At 41.5% G+C, this 14,623-nt stretch overlaps 1 protein-coding gene across 3 annotated transcripts in view; it reads left to right on the forward strand.

Moving 5' to 3' along the window:
• Positions 1-5,682: 5,682 nt before the first annotated feature.
• Positions 5,683-14,623, forward strand: part of fnbp1l (formin binding protein 1-like) — an 86,239-nt gene continuing 77,298 nt past the window's right edge. For 2 of the 3 annotated variants that reach the window (XM_034179452.1, XM_034179453.1), the window contains exon 1: positions 5,686-5,851. In XM_034179452.1, coding sequence (XP_034035343.1) covers positions 5,828-5,851 — 24 coding nt within the window. In that variant the 5' untranslated portion in view covers positions 5,686-5,827. Of the gene's footprint in view, positions 5,852-14,623 lie in introns of all 3 variants that reach the window. The other variant, XM_034179454.1, reaches the window with a different exon arrangement.

Raw genomic sequence — 14,623 nt, forward strand, 5'->3', positions numbered from 1 at the left:
CACTTTTCTGATGCCAGTAATGATGGCTATGGGCAGTGCTCGTATATCAGGATCGTAGCTGAAGAACAAGTGCATTGCACTTTAGTTATGGCCAAGGCTAGGGTAGCACCCATGAAGATTGTCAGTATCCCATGTCTGGAGCTCACCGCTGCCACAATCTCTGCAGCTGTAAGCAAGATTCTCAGAGAAGAGCTGGACCTGAGGATAGATGAAGAGTACTTTTGGACGGATTCGCAAGTGGTACTGGGGTACATCAAGAATGATGCCCGACGCTTTCATGTTTTTGTAGCGAATCGGATCCAGAAAATCAGAGATGCTACTGACCCCAATCAATGGTTTTACATTGAAACAAGTCAAAACCCGGCAGATCATGCATCTAGAGGACTCAAGGTGGCAGATCTAATGGTATCAGATTGGCTAAGAGGACCCAAGTTCTTATGGGAACAGGAAATTGTGACTAACCCAACAACCCCAGAGCTTCTCATAGGTGACCCAGAGGTCAAAGTCCTGAAAACTGATGTTGTGAAAGAAGATGACCTCCTGAAAAGGTTGGCAAGATTTTCAGACTGGGTCATATGCCTCAACGTCATTGCTCGCATTCAGAGGCTGGCTCATAAGGACATATCTGGGCCTGTTACTGTAGAGGAGGAAAGAAAGCAGCTCTCGTGCTGATCAAGGCGGCACAAAAAGACACATTTGGAGAAGAGTTCAAACTGCTTAGCCAATCACAAAAATTCAGGAAAACTCATAAAATATATGAGCTTGACCCATTCCTTGAGGACAGAGTGCTCAAAGTTGGTGGCAGGTTAAGAAGGTCATCAGCTTCGCTGGAGTTCAAACATCCCGTAATACTCCCGGAAGAAGGCATCGTAACACAATTGATACTTGACCATTGCCATAAAAGAACACAGCACCAAGGCCAAGGGCAAACACTGAACAAACTCAGAGCCAATGGATACTGGATAATGGGTGCCAGTAAAGTAGTGGCCAAGCACATCAAGAGTTGCGTGACATGTAGGAGGGTGCAGGGATGAACAGAAGAACAGCGCATGGCTGACTTGCCTGTTGATCGAATAGAGCCATCTCCTCTTTTCTCATACACAGGCATCGACTGTTTTGGCCCTTTCTACACAAAGCAAGGTAGAAAAGAGTACAAGAGGTATGGGCTGTTGTTAACATGTTTAAGCTCCCGGGCCATCCATATCGAGATGCTTGAAGATCTGACAACCGATGCATTTCTAAATGCATTGAGATGCTTCATAGCAATCAGAGGAACAGTCAGACAAATAAGATCTGACCAAGGTACGAATTTCATAGGAGCAAAAAATGAGTTGGGAAAGTGCTTGATGGAACTTGATAAGGAAAGGATCGCAACCTATCTAGCAAGAAAGGAATGTGACTTTCTCATGAATGTTCCCGAAGCCAGTCATATGGGAGGCATATGGGAGCTTCAGATACGGATGACCAGGAGCGTGATGAGCTCTGTCCTTGCTCAGGCTAAAAGACGACTGGATGACTCCTCATTAAGAATGTTCTTCTACAAGGCCATGTCTATAGTCAACAGTTGCCCGCTGACAACAAACACCCACGCTGATCCCAAAAGTGCTGAACCCTTGACACCCAATCACTTGCTTACTATGAAGCCTACAGTACTCCTTCCACCTCCTGGAAAGTTTGTTCAAGAAGATCTGTATGCAAGAAAAAGATGGCGCAAAGTGCAGTATTTCTCAGAACAGTTCTGGAGCAGGTGGTGCAGAGAATACTTAACCAACATCAGCCTTCGTCAGCAGTGGCATACAATCAGACGAAACGTGCAGGTTGGAGATGTAGTCATTGTTAAGGATGAAAAGACTCCTAGAAATGAGTGGTCACTAGCTAAAGTTGTTGAGGCTAAGGAAGATGATGATGGTCTTGTGTGAAAGGTGAAAATACAAGTAGGCCAAAATAAGTTAGGACCAAAAGGTGAGCGCTTAACGCAACCTTCATTTCTTGAGCGTCCAGTCCAGAAATTAGTTGTGTTTGTTGAACATTATTCAAAATAGCTCAGCATTCACATAAAAATGAAAGGTCAATTACTTAATATACCAGTTATTGATAGAAATTATGAGTAAAGGTTGAGTTTGAAGTTATTAGAAAATTACAAGTTTTATTTCTTTGAATATGGTGAAAGTAAACCTTTTGTAATTTTGGTGGCAGTGTAGCGAACGCAGTAACATAAGCATTTTTTTTTGTGAATTTATTTATTTTACCTTTAATATCCATTTTATATTTTGTGCATACTTTGGGAAGATTGTTTGATTAATAACGTCACCTGACTACGTCAGCAGTTGGGTCATCACTTGGTTACGTGATGCACTTGATGGAGAAATGTGACTTTCGTTTAATAGTCAGTCAGTGTGTGCAAGCGGTATAGGCAAAGACAAAAGACTGAAATATGAAGAAATGGACTTCTAGCAACTCCTAACCTTCTGGTTGGAGGCGCACACGGTATGGACATTTGAGTGAAATATTCTTGTATTTGTATGTGTGTAAATTTTTTTTTGAGAACGTTGATATTTTATGTAGTAAGTGTCAGTTAAGCAATTCATAGATAGGAACATGACGGTTTCACTGATGTGTATTTGCCACCGTGTATTTATTTCAGTGTTCGCGGTGGTCTTGGGCGTTTGTGAGACAGAACATTCCTGTAATAAAACGTTTGAACCATCAGTTGGAGCGTGGCACTTTCATCAACCAGTTAAGAAAAGTTGGGAGCAGCTATAATGAGATCTTGCTCACTCCTGGATGAACCTGTCCCAATACTATTGACAGCTGATACCGAGTCACTGTACATCAATCCAAAGTTCTTGACCATAGGTGACGGTACAGGTGTAAATCAGCTCGGCTGTTAAATTGAGAGCCTCACTTTCTGGCTCATCTCTTTCTTCAACACAGCAGTCTGGTACATCATCTGTGCCATTTGCTTTTCCTACCAAACAAAATAACTAAAAGTTACTTTTCTGATTACTCAATCTCAAAAATAACCACGTTAGATTATAACACCGAATGAAGTTCCACTGGTATGTGTTTATTTATAAATGTCTATTAGGTCTATCTCCACCTTATCTTAGTAATTTATTGCAAGTTTCGATAACTCCATATAGTACACGCTCAGCCCAACTCATCTTGATTAATGTACCTAAAATCAAATCAAAATATGGAGAACTATCCTTTACTTATGCTGCAGAAAAAGACTGGAATGAGATTCAAAAGGCATTAAAACTGAGCGTGTTGATAGGAATTTTGAAGCGTGTTTTAAAGAATCTGCTGGCTGAAACTTGCTCATGCTTTGGCTAAAATGAAGTAATTAGTATTTTTTTTCTGTGTATATGACTGAAAATGTTATTGTTTCCTACTAATTCTACAGTTGTAAACCTGTTCTGTTGTATAGACTGTAAAAGTTTGTTGTTTGATCCACTTTGTGATTTACCTCTGTGTTTCTCCCTATCCACCAGGTCGTTATTGTAAATAAGAATTTTTTTCTTAATAAGTTACGTGGTTAAAAAAAAATAATAATAAAGATTGCAAGTTACTTTATTAGTTACATTCAGCAGCTGCTGACAAGTTGTCCGCAGCTGCTAGTGAAGTAACTGTAGTAACTGTAAAGTGTAACTGTTTAAAGTAACTTTTCAAAGTTACTGTGTCAACACTGGGCACAAGTGATTGAAAGTAGCTGTATTGTACATGATTATCACTTACTGAGGTGTTGCTGGGCCGGTAGCATAGATTTACATTCACGCCACCTGTCCATACCTGCCCGCTAGAGGTGGGCGGATTGATCCTAATATCAATAATATCGATACCAACGCTGGTATTGATATTGAATGATCCTCATGTAAAAGATCGATACTCAAGCTTTTTTCTCTCCTGCACGGACTGACCGCTGCGCACACAGATCCATCAAAGTCTACTCTCTGTCTGTAAGAGTAGCGCTGCGCTGTGTCACACAACAAGGAGCAGCGCACCCTCCCCCCTCTGGTCTTTTGTTGTTGCACCATCACGTGGCTCAGCGGCGCCGGCCAACAGCCATGCAGGTAGGCTCAGCCCGGCCCACCCACTCAGCGTTCTCCTCGAGTCAGCCCTGAGATTTTGTTTTAAGTTGTGTTGAGTGATATTTTTTTAAACAAAAATGTTGATTGTGATAATAAAGTATTTTGTTGTCACGTACAATGTTTGGCGAAATTCTATCGTAGGTCTTTTGGATCCTTTGGATCTGTGAAGCTTAAATATGACAAAGTATCGGTATCGATATCGGCGATACTGGGCCTGTATTTACTTGGTATCGGATCAATACCAAAATTCCCGGTATCACCCACCTCTAATGCCCGTAGTAGCGGGCGGGTATTGGGATACCCGCCCACTGTGCATAAAGTGATGACGTCATAGCATGCGCAACCCAAGAACTGTCCGCAGACGATAACATGAAAAGGTGAGAAGTGTGTGTTGGTCCCAATATGGATATTCCTAATGATTTTCTCATGGATTGTCCGACAATGAACAGCAGCCAAAGCAGCCAGCTTGATGAGGACGCTTTTTACGTATGTGTTTGGTGGGTGTCGTGCATTTTGAAATGACATTAAATACTGTTGATGTGATTCCATGTGTTGTGTATCTCAGTAAATGATAATAATGCAAATGATATGCAGTTGTCATGCGGTATGCATTTTCAGAGGCCCAACATCCAGACTGGGCATGGATGTCGGGCCTCTGAAAATGCATACCACCCTCCAAAAGCATGTTATTGTTTTATTGTTATCACTTTACCGAGGTGTTGCTAAGCCGGTATCGTAGATTTACATCGACACTACCTGGCTATACCCGCCCGCTGTGCGTAAACAAATGACGTCATAGTGCGTGCAGCCCAAGAACTGTCTGCAGAGGTGGGAAAAAAAACTGTCCGCAGAGGAAAAGATAAAAAGGCAAGAAGTGTGTGTTGGTCCCAATATGGACATTCCGGATGATTTTCTCATGGATAGTACGACAATGAACAGCAGCCAATTAAGCAGCCAGCTTGATGAGGACACACTGGTGAATTTGGAGAGCAGCGCACGCCAGCCGACACGACAAAAGTTAAAGTGAGCCAACTTTTTATGTACGCGTTACGTGTTTCGTATCTCAGTAAGTGATAATAATGCAAATAACATGCTGTTGTCGTGCGGTATGCATTTTCAGAGTCCCTCCGTCCATGCCCTCGCCCGCAATGACAGATATTCGCCCTCGTCTAACTCGGGCAAATATCTGTCATTTTGGGCGACTGGACATGAACGTCGGGCCTCTGAAAATGCATACCGCCCTCCAAAAGCATGTTATTGTATTATTGTGTAAATGCCAGGACATATGCTACACACAAATGTAGCCTTCAAAGGATGCAGTCATAATGGTACATCACCCCACCCCCCACTCCCCATTCAGCCCCCGGTGTAAAATTTCCTTCCACCGCCTCTGTGTGCTGTTCGAACACTTCTCAACTAGTTTTATGCTTGTTTTTCACTAATAATGATGCTTGTTTTTGTCGTTAGATCTGGCAACACACTTCATTGCTCTGTCTTGCTTTCAGTCAGGAGGAGCAGCAGGAGGAGGAGGATGAGGAGGTGGAGGTGTCTGTCCCATGTCCTGCGTGCAGACGACGTTCAGTCAGGAGGAGGAGCAGCCGAGTAGGAGGAGAACTAGAGTCCAGGCAGCAGCAGCAGCAGCGTCTTCAGTACAATCAGCGGCGGCAGTTTTGGAGATCCCGAACGGGGAAAACTGCGTCCAATAATCCGGGAGAACTCAGCACGGTGGATCCGCGATGAGCTGGGGCACGGAGCTGTGGGTGAGTTCACACTCTTCCCTCCGTGTTTCAGACACTTTTTTGTGTCATTTTTATTTATTTACTGATTGTCCGACGGGCTGGAGTAAAGGTGTTACCTTTTAGCTTTGTGCGCGCCCAGAAGCTAAGATTAAAGGCAAGCTAACAGCTAATCCGCGGAGGGCGCACCTTGACGGCGGTGACAGCGGCGAACAATAGGCCGGTTAGCCGACACGCAGGCGGGCCAGCCGGGCAGCTCCCCACGCCGCCGCCGCCGCCCTCCGACCCCCGACCCACTCAGCTTTCACTGAACGTGCGCCGCAGTTTCTCCGGGTGTTTTGCTGGAAGTTCTAAAGTTGTATGTTGACGGTTTCATTTGTTTGTTTTTGGTGTGTCACACCCAGGAGCTGGCAGACCCCCAACAGAACGGTGTCTTTGTGAAATAAGTGAGCAGAAAGCGACTCGTACTCACATAAACTCCGTCTGTTATAGGAGTAGGGTGGAATCAGGCTGGAATCTGCTTCATTTCTCCTGCTTCTAACTGATTTATGTGCGGTGCAGTGCAGTGGCGGCTCCAGAGGGGGGCTTCTTGGTGGGACGAATTGGGTCAATTAAATGTGGAAATTTGCATTAAAGTAGCTACTTGGGGTATGTGATATTGATAAAAGTATTATAGCTTGATGTTTCTTGGATTTTTGTGATTAATAATATGCTGCTGATATTTTGCCTCCAGTTACGTGGTAACATGACGACGCATGGAGATTTGTTGTTTCATCACATTTATTGGGAAATTAAGGACCTTCTGGAATGGGAATATCGCTGGCACATAATCTGGGTGTGATTCATCGTGGGATTTGATTTAAAATAAATAAATAATAGGGATGTGAATCTTACAACAACTCACGATTCAATTCGATTCCAATTCTTGGGGTGACAATTCAATCCAGAATCGATTTTCGATTCAAAGAGCTCTGAGAAATAGTTATATTACTTAAAAAATGTTTATGTTTAAGAAAATGCAGCTTTACAAGGTTAATCAAGTGATTCTAAAGATGTAAATTTACTTATCTGCTTTGCTCGTTCAGAGTTGGCTGGCAGTTTAGTGAAGTGATGGAGTGTGTGCTGATCAGTAGTCGGCAGAGACCGCTGCTCCGCTTATTTTAGCTCCGGGTGATGGCGTAGCATGTGGGCTTGTGGATTTGAAGTGTTTCTGAAGTACTTGACTTTCATTTTGCACACTGCATAAGTCATGTCAAGCTCCTTCTTACGCAGCAAATAATAAAATCCAAAATGCGCCCAAACATTTGCCTTCAGAAAAGACAGTGCTGGCTGAAGTAGCTCTTTGTCCGCCATGCTAAGCTGCAGCTTACGAATGTTTGAAGCACGCCGGACCCTCCCCTCGTGCGGACGCTGCAGTGTGGAGGCCGTTGCCTGACAAACAGTACACGTAGCGAGTAAGCAAGAAAATATTTAAGAAAATGCTTTTTAAAAATCGGACATAAAATTGGACATTTTGGATCGATTCAGAATCTTAATAAATAAGAATCGTGAATCGATTTTTTTTTTTGTTTCCCCCGGCACCCCTAATAAATAAACATTTTAAAAAAATATATAGACATTAACTTATGTTTGAATGCCTTCAGTGACCACATTTCATGCTGGTTTGCACTTGTTTTTTTTCCTCCTGTGTGATGAGGGGTTGCCACCATTTTTGTTGCTTACAACCAATTTACTATGGGCGAGTTGAACAGGAACCCCTCCCCCCAGTGCATGCTGAAGAGCTGAAATTTATATCATGGTATAATTTTAGTAGTAACTACTGATATCGCTGTATGCTCCTTCACTACAAATACTCCTGAAAGGGTAAATAACTCTTATGGCTACTGCATGGTATTGATTGTCTGTTACTCGGATGTAGATGACATAATAGAGATATTTTAGAACATTTATTGTGCAAAGAGGTACAAGTCCTATACTGGCCCGTTGGGCAAATGCTGCCTTCGGTTGCATGTTGGAAATCATTAATTCCGGGTTGTCCAGTCTTAATGCTTTCCAGTGCATCTGCTCAGGAAAAGGACATTGGCTTCCTTTTTATATTTTCTTGCGCCATCTTGAGAGGGAGATTGTCACAAGTTTGTAATCCACCACTGTACTGAGAGCAACGACCAAGGTCCCCAACTGGAGTCAACCCGCCATCAAACACTGCATACAAGTAAAAATTATAAGAAAGGTTATTGTGTTTGTCGCGCACTTTATGCAACGCCATATTGTTGTGATGTTAGATCTGCAAACCTGGGTCTTCATGGATCTTGCCTGAGTTTCCAATTTGGAATTCTGTCTTGAATGGGCCTTCTATTGCACTTTTCTGAGTCAGTACTTGTGTTTTTGTTTGCTTTAACTGAATTCCAGGTACGCTCGAACACAACATTGTCTCTGGATACTATAGCATAAAGCTGCAATAAATAGGAAAAATAGAAAACCATATTCACTGAATGTAAATTTTTTTTACCAACCTTCTTCTTCTTCTTTGTCTTTCGGCTGTTCCCGTTAGGGGTCGCCACAGCAGATCAATCGTTTCCATCTCACCCTGTCCTCTGTATCTTCCTCTGTCACACCAACCACCTGCATGTCCTCTCTCAGCACATCCATGAACCTCCTCTTTGGTCTCCCTCTTCTCCTCCTGCCTGGTGGCTCCATCCTCAACATCCTTCTCCCTATATACCCTGGGTCCCTCCTCTGCACATGTCCAAACCATCTCAGTCTCGCCTCTCTGACTTTGTCTCCAAACCGTCCCACCTGAGCTGTCCCTCTGATATGTTCATTCCTAATCTTGTCCATTCTTGTCAGTCCCAAAGAGAATCTCAACATCTTCAGCTCTGCCACCTCCAGCTCTGCCTCCTGTCTTTTTGTTAGTGCTACTGTCTCTAAACCATACAACATAGCTGGTCTCACTACTGTTTTGTAAACTTTCCCCTTCACCCTTGCTGATATTCTTCGGTCACAAATCACTCCTGCCACCTTTCTCCACCCACTCCACCCTGCCTGCACTCTCTTCTTCACCTCTCTACCACACTCTCCATTACTTTGAACAGTTGACCCCAAATATTTAAACTCATCTACTTTCACCACTTCTACTCCTTGTAACTGCACTATTCCACTGGGCTCCCTCTCATTCACACACGTGTATTCAGTCTTGCTTCTACTGACTTCCATTCCCCTTCTCTCCAAAGCATATCTCCACTTCTCCAGACTAGACTCAACTTGCTCTCTACTCTCACTACAGATCACAATGTCATTTGCAAACATCATAGTCCATGGGGACTCCTGTCTGATCTCATCCGTCAACCTGTCCATCACCACTGCAAACAAGAAAGGACTCAGAGCTGATCCTTGGTGTAATCCCACCTCCACCTTGAATGAGTCTGTCATTCCGACTGCGCATCTCACCGCTGTCACACTATTCTTGTACATGTCCTACACTACCCTAACATACTTCTCTGCCACTCCAGACTTCCTCATACAATACCACAACTCTTCTCTTGGCACCCTATCATAAGCTTTTTCTAAGTCCACAAACACACAATGTAACTCTTTCTGTCCTTCTCTGTATTTTTCCAACAGTATTCTCAGAGCAAACATTGCATCTGTAGTGGTCTTTCTCAGCATGAAACCATATTGCTGCTCACAGAGCTTCACCTGTTTTCTAAGCCTAGCTTCTACTACTGTTTCCCATAACTTCATGCTGTGGCTGATCAGCTTTATACCTCTGCAGTTACTGCAGCTCTGCACATCACCCTTGTTCTTGAAAATAGGAACCAGCACACTTCGTCTCCACTCCTCAGGCATCCTCTCACTTTCCAAGATTTTATTAAACAATCTGGTTAGAAACTCTACTGCCATCTCTCCTAGACATTTCCATGCCTCCACTGGAATGTCATCTGGACCGACTGCCTTTCCACTCTTCATCCTCTTCATAGCAGCCCTCACTTCTTCCTTGCTAATCTCTTGTACTTCCTGATTTACTCTCACCACATCATCCAGCCTTTTCTCTCGCTCATTTTCTTTATTCATCAACTCTTCAAAATATTCCCTCCACCTTCTCAGCACACACTCCTCACTTGTTAGCACATTACCATGTACATCTTTTACCACCCTAACCTGCTGCACATCCTTTCCAGCTCTGTCCCTTTGTCTGGCCATTCGACTATCCCAAATCTTTTTCGCCAACCTCTTTCTCCTTATGCTTTCCTGGACCTCTTCATTCCACCACCAAGTCTCCTTGTGTTCCTTCCACTGTCCAGATGTCATACCCAGTACTGCCCTAGCTGTCTCCCTCACCACATCTGCAGTACTTTTCCAGTTGTCCAAAATTGCTTCCCCTCCAACCAGTGCTTTTCTCACCTGCTCGCTAAATTTCACACAACAGTCTTCCTCCTTCAGCTTCCACCATCTGATCCTTTGTTGAGCTCTCACGCTCTTCTTCTTCTTTACCTCTAAAGTCATCCTACAAACAACCATCCTGTGCTGTCTAGTGACACTCTCTCCTGCTACCACCTTACAGTCTGTGATTTCTTTTAGCTTGCATCTCCTATAAAGAATGTAGTCCACCTTTGTGCACCTTCCTCCACTCTTATATGTTACCCTGTGCTCCTCCCTTTTCTTAAAGTAGGTATTCACCACAGCCATTTCCATCCTTTTTGCAAAATCAACTACCATCTGTCCTTCCCCATTCCTATCCTTGATACCATATCTACCCATTACTTCCTCATCACCTCTGTTCCCTTCACCAACATGCCCATTGAAGTCTGCTCCTATCACCACTCTTTCATGCTTGGGCACACTCTCCACCACCTCATCGAACACACTCCAGAAATCTTCTTTCTCCTTCATCTCACAACCTACCTGTGGGGCATATGCACTGATGATATTCATCATCACCCCTTCAATTTTCAACTTCACACTCATCACCCTGTCAGACACTCGCTTAACCTCCAACACACTTTTAACATACTCTTCCTTCAAAATGACCTCAACACCATTTCTCTTCCTGTCCTCACCATGGTACAACAACTTGTACCCACCGCCAATGCTCCTGCTCTTACTTCCCTTCCACTTGGTCTCTTGCACACACAATATGTCTACCTTTCTCCTCTCCATCATATTAGCCAGCTCTCTCCCTTTACCAGTCATACTACCAACATTCAAAGTCCCCACTCTCATTTCCACCCTTCTAGTTTTCTTCTTCTCCCGCTGTTCAAAGTCCCCACTCTCATTTCCACCCTTCTAGTTTTCTTCTTCTCCTGCTGTTCGTGGCAACGTTTTCCTCCCCTTCTTCGTCGTCTTTGCCCAATTTTTTTACCAACCAAAAAATAACATAAAAAATTACAAAATAAGTAGCTCCAGTGTTGCAGGAATAGGCCTGCACAGTGCATGAATAAATGCTCTTTGAAGGATGCAAGATTTTATGGATTGGATCTTTTTAATTTTCTTTTTCCTATTAAACACAGATGTTTTCAAATTCCTTCCTTTTGAAGGGTCATAAATTAATTTGAAATGAAAGCCAAGGGCCTGATATAAATGTTGATCTTCATGCACTTACAAGTGTGTGTGTGTGTGTGTGTGTGTGTGTGTGTGTCTTGAACCATTTATAGTACTGCCCATCTCTACTTCATAGGATGTTAATGGTTGCTCATAAAGATATGTAAGGAAAACAAGTTTTATTTCAAGAATTGAGGTAAAAACAGCACAGAAGTGCTGTAATTGCTTTTGTCATTGTAGGGCACTTTTTTTTGCGGAATGATTCTGCTTAGCTTTCCTCAGTGTGTTTTTGCATCACCACCGTGTTTGTTGAAAGAATTTCATATTCTTCTTGGGATGTTCTCATCCGATTGCAAAGATCAATATTGGACTTGATCAAGGCATGTTTGATTGATCAGAATTTGATTTTATAAACTTGAGTCTCACATGATTAGTCTGTGTTCCTTCATCAGTCCTTTTCATTAGCGCTGTGAATATGAATTATAAATATAATTAAAAGATTAGTCAGTGTTGAAATTAGTTCTTAGTTTTCAAACAGTATAAAGTCTGATTTACATTTTTTAAATCAATGTTACAAAATAATAAAATTTGGTCTCCTTTGTGGCATCATATTCAAGAAGGCGTGAGACTGTAATTGCTGCCAAAGGTGCATCAACAAAGTATTGCACAAAGGCTGTGAATACTTACGTACATGTGATTGTTTAGTTTTTATTTTTTAATAACTTTGCAAAAAAATTTAAAAACCTTTTTTTCGTGTTGTCATTATGGGGTGTTGTGAGCTGAATTTTCGGGGGAAATTAATTTACTCCATTTTGGAATCAGGCTGTACCATAATGAAATGTGGAAAGAGTGAAGCGCTGTGAATACTTTCCTGATTCACTGTACGTGTGTGAACCTGAGTGGCATACGGGAGTACTTGACCTCCATATGATACTCCTATGGCTGACATCAGTGGTTATTATCTGCAGTTTAAATCAGCTAATTATTTGCTTGCTCAGCCCACGAGTGAATCAAGAGCAAGCTGCCACAGATGAGGTGGTAACTGCTCATTTGTGATTCATAAAGTTTGCAAAATGGTATCATGAACACAGGACTCTCAAACCAAGACTGTAGACAGATGTGTTGGTGCTGTCACATCAGCCCCCCCCCCCCCCCCCCAACTGCTCAATTTCAAGTAGTTAATTAAAAATGTGCTTAATGGAAATGCATGCATTTTGGTGAAACTGTACATATGTTGTTGTTGTGTTTTTTTTTTTTGTTTTTTTTTTGGTAATGAGAATTGTGATACCATGACAATTCAGCTACACCATGGAAGGAATAATGGCTTCTTGTGAAAGAATCATCAATTTATAAAATACACAAATTGTAAAAAAAAAAAAAAAAAAAAAAAAAAAAAAAAAAGATGCCATCAAGGATTGCAAGTTATACTTCAAAGTAATTTCTTTCTTTAAGCATTCACCACAGGTTGCCTTATTTTCTGGAGTATAAATTGCACCTGTTTAATAAATTCCTCCCATATATACTGTAAGTTGCACTGGAGTATAAGGTTTTTCAGCGCTTACATTTGGGATTTTTGTGCATTGTTGTAGTGCATGTTATTGACATTTATTCTTTTATTATTGAGTTTATTTTGTTTAATGTTTTGATTCCTGAGAAAGTCCAGCATAAATAGCCATAACTGTTATGATTAATAATGAATGTGATTTAAAAAAAAAAGTTCTCTGTACATAAGTTGCACCAGAGATGTCATAGGACCTCCCAAACTAGTAATAAAATAAAATAAATCAATAAAGAGACTTATACGCTGGATAATACTGTATTTTCTATATACAGTGACGTAATTATGTGTTGAATTTGTGCGTTATATGTATCAAATTGCGATAGGTGTATGGTAATATGCATTGCATCATGGAGCTCGTGTATCATTCTTATGACCATACAGGGTAATTTTTGTTAAAAGGACGTATTTAAAAAAGAATTTGGTTCCACCTTCACAGAAATGAGGTTTTGCTGCATTTTCTGTTTCGTAACATTGGAAACAAAATTTCAGTGTTTTGCTTATTCAGACAAAATAAAATATTTGAAACTGTTATAGGATTGCTCTTTGGGTAATTGTGAGACTTTTAAAATATTTTTACATTTTATTTATTAAACAGGTGTCTCTTAACCCTCTGGGGCCGACGCCGTTGTATACGATGGCTAACACCAAGCTTTACTAAATTATAAATAACTTTTGAATGGTATGAGATAGAAACTTACTTTTTTTTTTTTTTGCTGAAAAGTTAACTCCGCGGACTTTCGAGCCAGCCATCGGCCATCTTTGTACTCCTCATAGAAGCTGTGTGATGACGTGCGCAATATCAGTGTCCAATCGGAATTGGTTCACCGTCACATGGTTTTCCAAAATCCAAATGTAGGGCAGATTTACCTCACGTGAAAAGCCAAAGATTGTTTTCAGGAGTGATATGTTACTAGTTGGCCCGTTTGAATAGCCCCCTGGGTGCTCCAATGAGTACATACTATTAGTACATACTCGGTATGCCCTGTGCCATTCCGCACAGCGATCAGTGAAAGCAGGAGCACATGGAGAGCCTCTGATGACACTCTCACGTGCTCAAACAGTGTAACTATCAGGATTGCTCCACTAGTTTGCATGTGAATGTTACTAGATAACTCTGTTGCTTTCTCTGCATAAAGCACTGTTTACCATATCAATGGTCAACAAAACGCATAGATCATTTTGTATATTGTTCAAAATGTGCATTTGTGTTTATTGTTTGAACCTTTTTTGTTGTACAGACCTCAAATTACCTTTATAAAGTGTCAAAACAGTTGTTTATTATAGTTTGCTGTGTGTTTTGAATAAATGTGTGTGGAAAATTAATTTTTGCTTTATTTTTTCCTTGCCTATTTTTGATTGTAAACCTTTATTACACTTATAAAACACAACAAAAACATATATATTCTGAAAGCACAGGTTGTCGTGGAAAAAAAAGAGACATAAAACTTGATTGTGGGATGCAGGGAGAGCTGGTAACAGCAATAATAAAACATTTATGCCAGGCGAGTGAACTGTCCAGAAAATGCCCTCGGACCCCAGAGGGTTAATAATAATAACAATATAAAATAACAATCTTATAAATCAGTAACAGAATTTATCACTAGTTCCAGTTCCTTAAATTAGCATTTCGTGTCCCAGTTCAAACTCTGGCAGAATATTAAAATGTCTTTAAACATTTAAGGCATATAAGGAGAAAT

Source organism: Thalassophryne amazonica, chromosome 10 (genome assembly GCF_902500255.1).
Source record: "Thalassophryne amazonica chromosome 10, fThaAma1.1, whole genome shotgun sequence".
In the NCBI taxonomy this organism is placed as follows: Eukaryota; Metazoa; Chordata; class Actinopteri; order Batrachoidiformes; family Batrachoididae; genus Thalassophryne; species Thalassophryne amazonica.